General features: G+C 35.9%; 1 protein-coding gene across 1 annotated transcript in view; it reads left to right on the forward strand.

Moving 5' to 3' along the window:
• NDUFAF2 (NADH:ubiquinone oxidoreductase complex assembly factor 2) overlaps positions 1-14,999 on the forward strand; it is a 212,879-nt gene that overhangs the window by 123,502 nt on the left and 74,378 nt on the right. Inside the window, exon 2 of the mRNA XM_054487847.2 lies at positions 9,136-9,225. Coding sequence (XP_054343822.1) covers positions 9,136-9,225 — 90 coding nt within the window. The remainder of the gene's footprint in view (positions 1-9,135; positions 9,226-14,999) is intronic.

Consider the following 14,999-nt stretch of genomic DNA (forward strand, 5'->3'; position numbering starts at 1 on the left):
AGTTAAAAAGAAAAACAAGATCCAACTATATGTTGCCTACAGGAGACCCACAACAGCTTTAAGGACACACATAAGCTGAAAGTAAAAGAATGGAAGAAGATATTCCATTTAATGGTAATCAAAAGAAAGCAAGCGTGGCTGTACTTATATATGATAAAATAGACTTCAAGTGAAAAACTATTGCAAGAAACAAGGTCATTAGTTAATGATAAAAGGGTCAATTCATGAAGAGGACATAACCATTGTAAATCTATATGTACCCAACATTGGAGCACCTAAATACATTAAGCAAATATTAACGGACATGAAGGGAGAAATAGATAGCAATACTATAATAGTAGGAGACTTTAGTACTCCCACATTCAAAAATGGGTAGATTAATCAGAGAATTAATAAGGAAATACTGGACTTGAATTGCACTTTTGACCAATTGGAACTAACAGACATCTTCAGAACTTTGCATCCAACAACAACAGAATACACATTTTGCTGTAGCACACATGCATAGAACATTCTTCAGGATAGACCTTGTGTTAGGCCACAGAAGAAGATTGACCATATATCTAGTATTGTTTCAAACTACTGTGATATGAAACTATGAATCAGTAGCAGGAGGAACCTTGGAAAATTAACAAATATGTGGAAATTTAAAAACATGCTCCTGAATGACCAGTGGGTCAAAGAATAAATCAAAAGAGAAATTTCTAAAATGTCTTGAGACAAATGACAGTGGAAGCACAGCATACCAAAACATGGGATGCAGCAAACACATTTCTAAGAGGGACATTATAGCAATTAATGCCTATGTTAAAAATAAGAAAGATTTCAAATAAATCGTCTAACATTACACCTCAAGGAACCAGAAAAAGAACAAACTAAACCCCAAATAAGCAGAAGGAAGGAAATAATAAAATTCAGAACAGAAATAAATCAAATAAAGAACAAAAAAAACATAGAAGGAGTCAATAAAACAAAGAGTTGGTTTTTTGAAAAACAAAATTTACAAACCCTTAACCAGTCTAAGAAAAAAAAAATTCAAACAAAATAAAAAATGAAAGTGATGAAATTATAACAGATGCCTCAGAAATAGAAAGGTCATACAGGACTATTATGTACAAGTATATGCCAACAAATTGGATAACCTAGAGGAAATGGATGAATTCCTAGAAAAATACAACCTACCAAGATTTAGTCAGGAAGAAATAGAAAGCATGAATACACCAATAACTAATAAAGACATTAAAGAAGTAATAGAAAACTCCCCAACAAAGAAAAGCCAAGCACCAGATGGCTTTACAGCTGAATTCTACCACACAGTCAAAGAAGAATTAATGCCGATACTTCTTAAACTCTTCTGAAAAATAGAGCTTCAGAGAATACTTCTAAACATATGAGGTCAGCATTACCTTGATACCTAAGCCAGACAAAGACATCAAAAGAACTATAGGCCAATTTTTCTGATGAATATTGGTGCAAAAATCTTCAATAAAATATTAGCAAACCAAATCCAACAACACATCAAAAAGTGTATACACCAGGACCAAGCAGAGAGATTTATTGCTGGCATGCAAGACTGGTTTAACATACACAAATCAATATGACACTTCACATCAACAAAATGAAAGATAAAAACTACATGATCATCTGAATTAGTGCAGGAAAAGCTTTCAACAAAGTCTGATATTTTTTCTTGTTAAAAATTCTCAACAGTTTAGTTATAGAAGGGAAGTTTCTCAGTGTAATAAAGGCCATTTATTAAAAACGCACAGTTAGCATTATAATCCATGGGGAAAAACCGAAAACGTTTTCACTGACATCTGGTGCAAGGCAAGGACATGCACTCTTGCCACTTCTGTTCAGCGTAGTACTAGAAGTACTAGCAAGATCAATCAGAGAAGAAAAAGAAATAAAAGGCATCCAAATCAGAAAAGAAGTAGAATTATCTCTATTTGTAGGAAACATGATCCTATATATAAAAAAATTTTAAAGATTTTAGCAAAAATAAAAAACCCGTTAGAACTAATAAATGAATTCAGTAAAGTTACAGGATACAAAAATTAGCATACAAAAAAAATCAAGATACAAAAATTAGCATTTTAATACACAACCTAACTGAAAAAGATGTAAAGAAACCATCCCATTTATGACAGCATTAAATAACATAAGATACTAAGGAATAAATTTAAGCAAGGAGATGAAAAATCTGTACACCAAAAACTATAAAACATTGATGAGAGAAATTAAAGAAGACACAGATAAATGCAAGGATATCCCATGCTCATGGATCAGAAGAATTACTATGGTTAGAATGTTCATAGTACCCAAACCAGTGTACATATGTAACACAATCTCTATCAAAATTCCCATGGCATTCTATACAGATACAAGAAAACAATCCTAAAATTTGTATAGAACCATAAAAGGCCTCAAAGAGCCCAAATAATTCTGAGAAAGGAAAACAAAGTTGGAAGCAACTTTGATTTAAAATTAGTAAACACTTACTTTCTGATTTAAAATTTTATTACAGAGCTATAGTAATCAAAATAGTATGGTACTGGCATAAAAATAGGCACATAGATCAGTGGAACAGAATAGAGAGCCTAGAAATCAATCTATACATATATAGTCAACTAATTTTTGCTCAAAACATTTTGACGAAAAATCTGCGGATGATCAATTCACTTATATAACATGGCATAGTATTTGTATGTAACCTATCCACATACTTCTGTATACTTTAAATTATCTCTAAATTACTTATAATACCAAATATAGTCTAAATGGTATGTAAATAGTTGTTATACTGTATTTTTTAAATTTGTATTTTATTGTTGTATTGTTGTTTTATCATTTTTTTCCCCAAATATTTTCAGTGGTGGTTGACTGAATCTGCGGATGCAGAACCCATGGATACAGAGGACTGATTGTATACGAAGACCAGGAACAAAACAGTGGTTACCTGGGACAGGAAGGGGTGGTTGGGAGAAGTAGGGAGATGTATGTCAAAGGATACAAAGTAGCAGATATGTAAGGTGAACAAATCTAGAGATCTAATGTTCATGAGGACTGTTGGTAATAAAATTGTACTGTGTGTAGGATTCATGCTAAATGAGTAGATTTTAGTTGCTCTTGCGACACACAAAAAGGGATAACTGTGAGATGATGTATATTTTAATTTTTTTATGACTAGATTTTTGTTTTTATTATTATTATTATGCTTTAAGTTTTAGCGTACATGTGCACAACGTGCAGGTTTGTTACATATGTATACATGTGCCATGATGGTGTGCTGCACCCATTAACTCGTCATTTAGCATTAGGTATATCTCCTAATGCTATCCCTGCCCCTTCCCCCCACCCCACAACAGTCCCCGGTGTGTGGTGTTCCCCTTCCTGTGTCCATGTGTTCTCATTGTTCAATTCCCACCTATGAGTGAGAACACGCGGTGTTTGGTTTTTTGTCCTTGCGATAGTTTGCTGAGAATGATGGTTTCCAGCTTCATCCATGTCCCTACAAAGGACATGAAGTCATCCTTTTTGATGGCTGCATAGTATTCCATGGTGTATATGTGCCACATTTTCTTAGTCCAGTCTATCATTGATGGACATTTGGGTTTGTTCCAAGTCTTTGCTATTGTGAATAGTGCCTCAATAAACATATATGTGCATGTGTCTTTATAGCAGCATCATTTGTAACCCTTTGGGTATATACCCAGTAATGGAATGGCTGGGTCAAATGGTATTTCTAGTTCTAGATCCCTGAGGAATCGCCACACTGACTTCCACAATGGTTGAACTAGTTTACAGTCCCACCAACAGTGTAAAAGTGTTCCTATTTCTCCACATCCTCTCCAGCACCTGTTGTTTCCTGACTTTTTAATGATTGCCATTCTAACTGGTGTGAGATGGTATCTCATTGTGGTTTTGATTTGCATTTCTCTGATGGCCAGTGATAATGAGCATTTTTTCATATTTTAATTTGCTTCACTCTAATAACCTTTTTACTGTCTATTCATATCCCACAACATCATGTTATATCCCTTAAATATATACAATGAAATTTATTTTAAATACATAAAAGTGAGATTTTTAAGTGTTTATTAATTCATTTTAAAATATCACTAATAAATCCATTGCATGTTAACATAAAGAATGTATGGATCACTATACTTTACCTCTTTCTTATCCCCTGATCTTGAAGTTCTGCCTTAATTTGTAAAACTTCCTTTGTATGGCATATCTGATACATATCTTTAATTGGCATACATTTTCATTTTTAGTATTTTTTAACTTGCTTTACTGCCTGTGCTTAACAAGGCAATCTTTTTTACTTTTATCTTCACATTTTAAACACAATTGAACAAAAGAAATGTTATTAACACACTTTTACAAGAAATTTCTTTTTCCTCAGAATGTCAGAGTAAGTTCAGAAACTGAATATTGATTTTCCTTTTTAAGTTATGCAACAATGACATGAAAACCTTTATATTTTCCATGTGGTAGGAAAAAGGATATAGGTACAATTTTAATCTCATAAATACATGTGCACATGTATATGTGTTTGTGTATTTATAATCTATTAGTTACAATAGACTGAAAGGAAACAGAATAACATGTTAATATGATATTCTGAGTCACGCACTTACAGATCATTTTTATTTTTTTCTACTTTTTGGTACTTTCCAGATTTTCTTCAGTGAAGTTTTAATGAATCTATTATTAGGATTAAGTTAAATGATTTAAGATGTGTCTTCTACATTCTGAAACACCTTAATGAAAGGCAGTGGTTTTTATTTTTTGGAAAGAAATAGTGATTTTTAATCTTTTACTTTTAGCTTAGCCCTTGTATTTTACCAACTGAATTGTCAGTTTGTAGATGTAACATTTGTAGTCATCTGAAAGTCTGGCAACATGTCTTAGTGGTTAAGTGTCTAGGATCTGGAGTCAAAAGACCCATGTTCAAATCCTGATATCTGTTTGCTAGCAAGTAAATGTCTGAAGTTCTCTTAAGCCCCAATCTCTTTATAAATGAAATGTACAAATTGTTTATTTAAATGAAGTAATAAGAGTACCTCATAGCGTTGTATAGCTTAAATGAAATTACTCATGCAGAGCTAAAACTTAGTTCAATGTCTGGCACATGGTAAACATGCCATAAATATTAGTGCTTTTTTTTTCTCCTGACTCTTTCTGGAAATCTAGGACCTCTCCCTTCTTCCTTCAAACCTAGCAAACATTGTTGTGAACTACAGGATTTTTTGAAATCAAGGGTAAACGTAATCCAAGCAAGACTTTGATATTCAACACCCGTTCCCTGTCCATAGGAGTTTCCTGCTGGTTGTATTGGTTTCTATGCCGTGTAACACCATATGTGTGGCTGGGCCTGTCTCTACAACCCAATGTGGTCTGCAGTGTGGTTTCCCAGGTGTGGTCTATAAGATAACTTTAGATGACACAAAGACAACCCTTTAAATTTTTTAAATCTATCTTTATGGGTGAGCAAAAAACACAACTAGCACATTAAGTCAGTGATTACATGAATATTTTTTAGAGTAAGGTAAAAATGAGTATTGAGGAAAAGTGCAAATCACTGTAAAGAAAAATATTAGGTTATAGTACTCTAAAGTATGGCAAAAATTGCAAAGATGGTACTTGAATGGCTGAAGTTTAGGATTCTGCTCTAGAGGCTCCTTCCCATATCTGTGTCCAGGGTGCTCATACACTATCCCAGAAGCTCAGTAGTACAGGTGAAACCTGTCTTTTACCTAAACCCTTGTCATCTACGATATGCCTCAGGATCTCACCTTTAATTTTTTTTTCTTCCTTCCTTTCTTTCTTTTTTTAAAAATTAAATGGGCTCCATATATTTCTAAACAAAGAAATAGGAAATCTACCATCCTCCTAGGGCAATTAGCTCAACAGCAGCTAGCTTTTTTTTTAAAAAAAAGTTTGGAAAAATATACTGTACTGTTATATCTACAGTCTTTAAATGCATAGATTGTTGACCATTACTACCTTCCTGAATTCAAACTCTGTGTTTCACTTAAATATAATATTGTTTAGTATTAAATAAAACAACTATGTACTGTTTTACTTAATAATACTCATTGAGTCCACCAATGTCAATTATTTTTGTTGTATTAGGACTTATTGAACCTACACATATATTGAATTAAATGTTTTTGTTACCAAGTTAATTTTTAAATGTAAATTAGATCCTAAAATTTTGATGCTTGAGCAGGTACTTAAATTTGCTGTATTCACTAGGATGGAAATTTTTTTGCTGTGATAAATAGAGTTGTCTTTACAAATATTGCATGAAAGCATATTAGTATAAGTAAGTGTACAGTTTGTGCATAATTCCTTACTCAGTGGGAGGCATAAATTCCATTCCCAATTCATAAAAATTGAACAAGTAGTATTTATTCCAAAAAAAGGGAGTAGTTTTACAGTAATTTATTGAGATAAACATATCTGATTACAAAGAATTTATTTAATAAACTAATAGCTTTATTTTATATTACTAAAGACATATACTTTTTAAAAAAATCTTTATTTCACCTATTTCTAAACAAAGGTTTATTCAGTGATTGTCCTGAAATTAAACTAGCTCATTAATTACTCTTCCTGTCTTTCCATACACACACACACACACACACACACACACACACAAATAGGTATAACTTTTGATTTTTTAAATCCTTGGGAGACCTTACATGAAGTTGATAGACCTAAGAGTAGGAATAGAAAGTTATTTTTTTTGTTGCAGATATGCCTGTAGTATATATGCATTTAGTAGTGCTACTGAGAACTATAGACCTGTCTATCCTCTCCCCATGTGCTAAACTTTATTGATGTACATTTAAAAACTTATAGACCATACATGTACTTTGAGGATCCCATGTATTTGCATTTTTATTTTAGACAATAGTTTTCCTTTCTATAACTATTACTCCAAAAAGACATTCTTACATTTTGGTAATTAGATAAGGACTATATGAAGACATAGGTATTTGACTAACACATTTTGAAAATTGTCATATCAGCATACTTTAATGTATGCTAAATTATAAATACTAAATTTATAGTAACTTGTTATGATGTATTTATATATGTAAATGTAAATAGCATTTTAGTAAACATACATGTACATATATTGAGCCTCTACTATGAGAGAAATGTAGTTGTCATTGTTATATGCTCCTTGTACCCTAATCCTTGTTCCTACCACTTTTACTGTCAGTCCCTTGTCCTTCTGTAAATTTATTTGGTAAGATAAGCAAAAGGTAACTCCTCTTTGTAGAACTTGGGGAACCTCTGCATTAGGATTAAATCAGCCTGATTAAATGACTTCCTAATGAAAGGCAGAACTTCCTGACCACATACTTAAGGTTTATTAGCCATTAATGGGTTGTCTATGAACTCCCAGCCTTTCACTTAATATTACTAAGATGGAAGAAATAAAACCAGCCATTCAGCTTTCTCAGGCTTTCCTTTTATGTCGTCCTTTCTCCTGCACAGTCACTACCAGGAGTTTCCTGTCCACACTTAAAGGAATTTACAGCTAATAGAATATCAGGTAGTGTAGGAGAGAGATTTGCAGGCATCAAGGTTGATTTCTTTAATTATGTAAGTCAGTATATTTAGCATAGTGTAAGATTGGCTTAGGAGTGGTAAGAGAAAGGAGTATTTTGTAAGGTCCAAATTTCTCTCCCTGACTGGTCTGATCACTGTTAAGCCATGCTGCTCCCTTTGTCATTCCTCACTGATGACTTCTCTGTCTCAGCTCACATTCCCTGCAGTAGGCAGGCACACTTGTTAAATAGTAGGAAGTAGAAAGCCTACCTGGTTTCCCCGGGCTCAGAGGTTCAATGAGAAAGAAACATGTTTTGAAGCAACCATTTTGACAAAGCTGCTTTGAAAGATATAATGAAGACTTTCTGAAAACAGAAGAAAATAACAAATAGTTTTATGCCTTCTGTATAAACTTAAAATATGCACTAATCAACTTTTATTGAGAAATATAAGCATTAGGCATTCTCATTCCATTCTTGACTTCTCACCAACTTTTACTTTACTGTTTTCTCTGCTTTCATGTTTCTGCATTGCTACTATTCCACTCCAGATATTAATCTCTCATCTGAAGAACCATAGACTTCGAAATTAAGATAAAAGATCAAAGGGAGACAAAACAGCAGCAGTTGGTCTCTCAATGTGGCTCTGACAGTAACATATGAACTTAGTAGCTTGTAAGTGGTCACCATCAGTCTACCACATCCATAACCAAACCAATGACCAGTTTTGTTAAATTCTCTTAAGAGGAAGTGATTCAGATGGGCCACAGAATTCAACCCATGGCTTGGCTCTCTTGGGTTTGCCAATGTATTAGGGACAGGATAGCTGCAGGGTCTTGTGGTCCATTACATACTTAGTAACAGCAATGAATATCGATTTTCTTGGGTGACTGTAGCAGCCATTGCTTCCTCTAAGATATATACATGTAAGTCAGAAGAAGTTGAACTCGCTGTTGATTACTAAAATATTTTGTATTGGCCATTAGTGCTCTATAGGATTAATTGGTTACTTTTTCTGTACATTAAATCTACATTTATTTATTTATTTATTGAGATGGAGTCTCACTCTGTAGCCCAAGCTGGAGTGCAGTGGCTCGATCTCGGTTCACTGCAGCCTCTGCCTCCCGGGCTCAAGTGATTCTCGTGTTTCAGCCTCCTGAGTAGAGTAGCTGGGACTACAGGTGTGTGCCACCATGCCTGGCTAATTTTTTGTATTTTAGTAGAGATGGGGTTTCACCATGTTGCCCAGGTTGACCTTGAACTCCTGAGCTCAGGCGATTCACCCACCTCGGCCTCCCAAAGTGCTGGGATTACAGGCGTGAGCCACTGCGGCTGGCCTACCATTAATTTTTGTAGGCTGTGGTAAATAATTATAAATTTTTACAGTAGTTTAGAATTTGCCTTTTGTAATATACCTAATTCAAAATGGAAATCTATTCTCGTTTTCCTGTTAATTTAATTCTTTAACCATATAAGGGGTTATGCAATATTAAAAGATTAATTGTAGAACTACTGTATCATAGGTTCATTTAAAAATATATTAATGACTTTTGTCTTATAGGACAAACTATTCGAGAGAAAAGAATTGTAGAAGCAGCAAATAAAAAAGAAGTAGACTATGAAGCAGGGGATATTCCAACAGAATGGGAAGGTAAGTTTCTGCTTTTAGTAGAATCTCATGGGAGGTAAGTTGTATAACAATATACAAATTCAATAAGAGCATATGTAATTATATACTATCTCTCTTTGCAAAAAAGTTTTAGTGTCTGAATGTTTGAAACTTTGTTTTTTTAACATTGCATTTCTTTGAAAGTTGTGAAGGTGCTGAATTTTAGTAAGCAGATGCATGTATAGCAAAAAGAACTATTAAGCATTATCAGAGCTGGGACTAAGGTGAGGCAAGCCAAAATCCTAAGATGCAAAATTTAAGCAGGCACTCACTTTCATGTAGTGACCCAGCACTTGCACAATCCTAGGATTTGAATCCTGTTTCTGGCACTCACCACACACATGAACTTGCAAAGTAACTTAAACTTTTAGTTTTTTCTTTTATAAATTATGCATAATACTTGCTGTAGATACCATTTGGCGTATTTTTTCAACTCTCAATAACTCTATGATAACTGACCGCCTGTTAAGACAAGGATGGATGCTCGATCCCTTTCCTAAGACTTTGAAGTTAAAATAAAAGATCAAAGGGAGACAAACAGCAGCAGTTGGTCTCTCAGTGTGGCTCTGACAGTAACATATGAACTTAGTAGCTTGCAAGTGGTCACCTTCAGTCTACCATCAAAGTTTTATTGCATAAAAAGCTAATTGATTTTAGAAAAGCTGATATTGCAGAAAAAGCTGATTTACTGAGAAGAAAACGGAAACTAGTTCACAATGAGAAGTACGTAGAGAGAATATTTCTTAGTTTTCCAACATCTTTCTGGTTCCCAGTTCAGTTTCTCTCTGAATGAAGTTCATCTGCAAGACTGAGTTCAAAATGGCACCTCATAACCATGTTATGTATTTCCGTTTTTTGCTTACCAGTTCCTAGCATAGTGCCTGGCACATTGTAAGGCACCTGGTAGGTACTTAATCAATATGTATTGAATACCTGAGGCCGGGAGTGGTGGCTCATGCCTGTAATCCCAGCACTTTGGGAGGCCGAAGTGGGCAGATCATCTGAGGTCAGGAGTTTGAGACCAGCCTGGCTAACATGGTGAAACCCCGTTTCTACTGAAAATATAAAAAATTAGGCCAGGTGTAGTGGCTCATGCCTGTAATCCCAGCACTTTGGGAGGCCAAGGCGGGCGGATCATGAGGTCAAGAGATCAAGATCATCCTGGCCAACATGGTGAAACCCCGTCTCTACTAAAAATACAAAAATTAGCTGGGCATGGTGGCATGTGCCTGTAGTCCCAGCTACTCGGGAGGCTGAGGCAGGAGAATCACTTGAACCCGGGAGGCAGAGGTTGCAGTGAGCCAAGATCATGCCACTGCACTCCAGCCTGGTGACAGAGTGAGACTCCATCTCAGAAAAAAACAAAAAATTCAAAAAGTTAGCCAGGCGTGGTGGCACAGGCCTGTAATCCGAGCTACTCAGGAGGCTGAGGCAGGAGAATCGCTTGAACCCAGGAGGCAGAGGTTGCAGTGAGCTGAGATTGCGCCATTGCACTCTGGCTTGGGCAACAAGAGCGAAACTCCATCTCAAAAAAAAAAAAAAGAAAGGAAATACCCGAAACTGGGTAATTTATAGAGAAAGAAGGTTTAATTGACTCACAGTTCCCCATAGCTGGGGAGGCCTCAGGAAATTTACAATCATGGCAGAAGGTGAAGGGGAGGCAAGCACCTTCTTTGCGTGGCAGCGGGAGAGAGAATAATGAAGGAGGATCTTCCAAATACTTATAAAGCCATCAGATCTCATGAGAACTCACTCACTTCACAAGAACAGCATGGGGAAACCGCCCCCATGATCTAATCACCTCCCTCCTTTGACACAAGGGGATTACAATTAGAAATGAGATTTGAGTAGGGACACAGAACCAAACCATATCACCCATTTAATAGATGGAGCACCTAAGGCCTAAAAAGGTTAGTTAATTTACCTGGGTTATATAGCTTCATACATGGGTAAACAGTAGGCTCATTGCTTCTTGGTTGGCATAGCATGATACCTTACGTGTGGTAGCTATAGGCATTATGTTACTTTTATGCCAGCATGTGACTGTAAACATCATTTCAGTAAAAATATTTTTCCATTTCTGCTTACTACTAGAACTATGAGGAAAAAAAACCCGTAAAATAAGTAGATACCAAAGATTTTTTGAAGAAATACAGAATATAAATTGGCAGCTTCTAGGAGGGGTAATTGAGCTTTCTTATTTTAGCAGACTCTCCAGTGTTATAAACTACATTTACAATTCTTGGATAATACGTGCACCTTCTTAGAATGAGTTTGTTTTTATCATTTTTTCCAATAATAGTATAGAATTAAGATGTTTATAGAAATGTTATAAATAAATGAGTAGGTAATGACTCATTTTTCAGCCTTTGAGACTTTCAGAGAGTTTGAATGAAGTTCTAATCTTTTTATGGCTGTCCTGATCTAGTAATTCGGCATAACTCTCCCATGGGACATATGTTTAAAACAAATGTATCAATCAAACACTAAACAAAAATTATTTTTATGGTGGTACACATCAATTAAATGTGAAAAATAATAACACAACACCATGAAAAATAAATTAAGTATTTTCGGGTTCAGATGAATATTGTATTTGTCAATTTTACTGGGACCTGCAAGTTGCATATTCTCCCACAATGTGGATTAAACAATGTGCCCTTTTTCGTTTATTTAGTAGTTATCTATTAAGGACCTCTACATTCATAGAGCTTATTTTCTAGGGTGGGAGAAAGACAACACACCAGATAAATAACTAGACTATATTGTATGTTAATGGCCACAGAAAATAAAGCAGGGAAAGGGCATAGGGAGTGTTAGGGAAGGTTTTGCAGTTTTTTTTGTTTGTTTTTGAAGACAGAGTCTCTCTCTTTGCCCAGGCTGGAGTGCAGTGGCGCGATCTTGGCTCACCGCAGGCTCCACCTCCCAACTTCACCCCATTCTCCCGCCTCAGCCTCCTGAGTAGTTGGGACTACAGGCACCTGCCACTACGCCTGGCTAATTTTGTTTTTGTATTTTTAGTAGAGACAGGGTTTCACCATGTTAGCCAGGATGGTCGCCATCTCCTGACCTCGTGATCTGCCCGCCTCTGCCTCCCAAAGTGTTGGGATTACAGGCATGAGCCACCACGCCCGGCTGTTTTGCAGTTTTAAATAGTGTTCAGAAAAGGCTTTACTGAGATGACTTCTGAATAAAAACAGAAGGAGCTAGTCATGCAGCTAACTAGCTGAAGAGCATTACTGGAGAGCAAGTACAAAAGCCCTGAGGCAGGAACATTCTCAGATGTTTGAAGAACAGCAAGGAAGCCAGTGTGATTGGGATAGAATGAGAGAGAAATTAATAGATAAGGTTAGAGAGTTAACAGGATTGTGCCTCTGTGGGGCCTTGTAGGCCATTTTAAAGACTCTGGCTTTTACTGTTAGTGAGACTGGAAGCCATTGTAGGGTTTTGAAAAGAGTAGTCATATGTTCTGAGGTATATTTAACAGGATCACTATGGCTGCTGCATTGCAAATAGACTTAGGGGAACATAGGCAAAATATGGAGACAGGAAGCTCTTGTAATAATTTAGGCAAGAGATTAATTGTGACTTGGGCCAGAGTAACAATGGGAGTGGAAAGAAGAAGTTGCATTCCAGATCTGTGGTAAAAGTAGGACCAACAGGATTTGATGACACATTGGATGTGGAACATGAGAGGAAGGCAGACAGTAATTACTCTTAACCTGTTTTGGCCTCACCTGGAAAAAGGAATTGCTGTTAACTGACATGTGCAGTTAAAGGAGTGCAGTGAAAGGAGCAAGTTAGGGGTGGAAAAATGAAATCAATTTTGGACATGCTAGTTTGAGATGCCTATTAGACATCCAAGTAGAGATGTTAAATTGTATATGAGCCAAGAACTTAGTGGATATATCTGTACTGGAGATAAAATTTGGGAGTTGTCAGCAAATAAATGGTATATAAAGCAATGAGACTGAAGAGATCACACACAGAATGAGTGTAAATACAAAATGAGAAATTCAAACACTGACCCTTAGGCTGCTCCAAAGTTTAGTTAGAGACAATGGAGACCAAAAAGGAGCTGCCAGAAAAGTAGGAGAAGAAAAAAAAAGTGTCATGTACTAGAAGCCAAATATCAAGGAGGAAGAAGTAATCAAAATGTCAAATGAGGTCTGAAAATTAACTCTGCTTTAAGAACAGGGACGTCTGACAAAAATAGTTCTGTAGAGTGGTAGGAGCAAATGCATGATAGAAAAAAAAGTATAGCAAGAGAATTTGGAGAGTCTGAGAATAGACAGTGTTTATGAGGAGTTTGTAGAGAAAAGGAGAATGATGAAGCAGTACTTGAAGAGGAAAATGGAGTCAAGAAATATTTTTGTTTGTTTTAAAGACAGAAGAGAATTTTGTAATAGTGATGGGAAAGATCCAGTCAGAAAGAAGAATTGCAGGAAAGAGGAAGTCCTTGAGACGACAAGATGAGGCAGGACCTAGTAAACAGGTGGAAGAGTTGGCCTTTGAACAAAAGCTTGGAAAATTCATCAATAGTGATAGCAGAAAAAGAGCCTGTGGGCATATATGCAGGTAGATGGGTAGATGTGTAATGAGAAATTGTGTAAATTCTCTTCTAATTCTTACTAATGAAGAAGAGTGATTTAAGTAAGTTCCTAAGTATCAATAGCAACTAGAATCCAGATTTGAACCCAAATTATCTGCTTCCAAATTTTTACTCAATATTATATTTATACTGCCTACATCATCTATAACTTGGCTAACTCCTATTTATTACTCAAGTTTTGGAGTAGACATTAGTTCCCTTTGTAAGCTTTTTCTGACCTGGCCCCTCACCCCCAGTGATAGGTGAAATGTTCCTTTTTTTTGTTTTTATCTCACTTTGGACCTCCTCCAATCATGACATTTAACACACTATAGGGGGTTCCTTGTTTACTTAGCTGCATCCTCCACCCTAAACTGGAAGATTTTTTAGAATAGGATCCTTACCTTATTCATTTTTGTATTCTCAGGGCCTAGCTCAATAGTTTATATAAAGTAAATATAAGCTCAGTCAACATTTGTTGAATGAATGCATTTAAAACTGAAAGTATGTTCTGTAAGTGTGTTTAAGGAAAAGGCATTTTGGGGAGTCTGCTGACTTGCTGAAAATAGTCCGTTTTAAGAAGAAAGACATGGAACAGCAGACCAGATCAATTTTTTTCAAACATATAGATTTGATCAGGTGCAGTGGCTCACACCTGTAATCCCAGCACTTTGGGAGACTGAGGCAAGCAGGTCACTTGAGTCCAGGAGTTCTAGACCAGCCCGTACAACATGTGAAACCCTGTCTCTACCAAAAATACAAAAAATTAGCCAAATGTGATGGCACACACTGGTATTCCCAGCTATTCAGGGGGCTGAGGTGGAAGGATTGCTTAAGCCTGGGAGGCAGAGGTTGCAGTGAGCCGAGATCGTGCCACTGCACTCCAGCCTGGGTGACAGAGTGAGACCCCGTCTCACAAGAAAAAAAAAAAAAATAGAAGATTCTTGGACAAGATTCAGCTGTGGGAGGTAGTATAGTACTAACTACTGGGCAATGTTATAAAGTTTCAGTGAACCTTGTAAGTTTAATTCATGGCATTATTTGTAGTTCTTACGTAGAGGCTCTCATATTTATCTCTCTATAATTCAGATTGTTGTATTTATCTTTCATTTTTGTTATTTTTCTTGTTTTTGGTAAGTTTAAGCTTGTTTCGTGTTAACAGTAA

The sequence above is a fragment of the Pongo pygmaeus genome, chromosome 4 (genome assembly GCF_028885625.2).
Source record: "Pongo pygmaeus isolate AG05252 chromosome 4, NHGRI_mPonPyg2-v2.0_pri, whole genome shotgun sequence".
In the NCBI taxonomy this organism is placed as follows: Eukaryota; Metazoa; Chordata; class Mammalia; order Primates; family Hominidae; genus Pongo; species Pongo pygmaeus.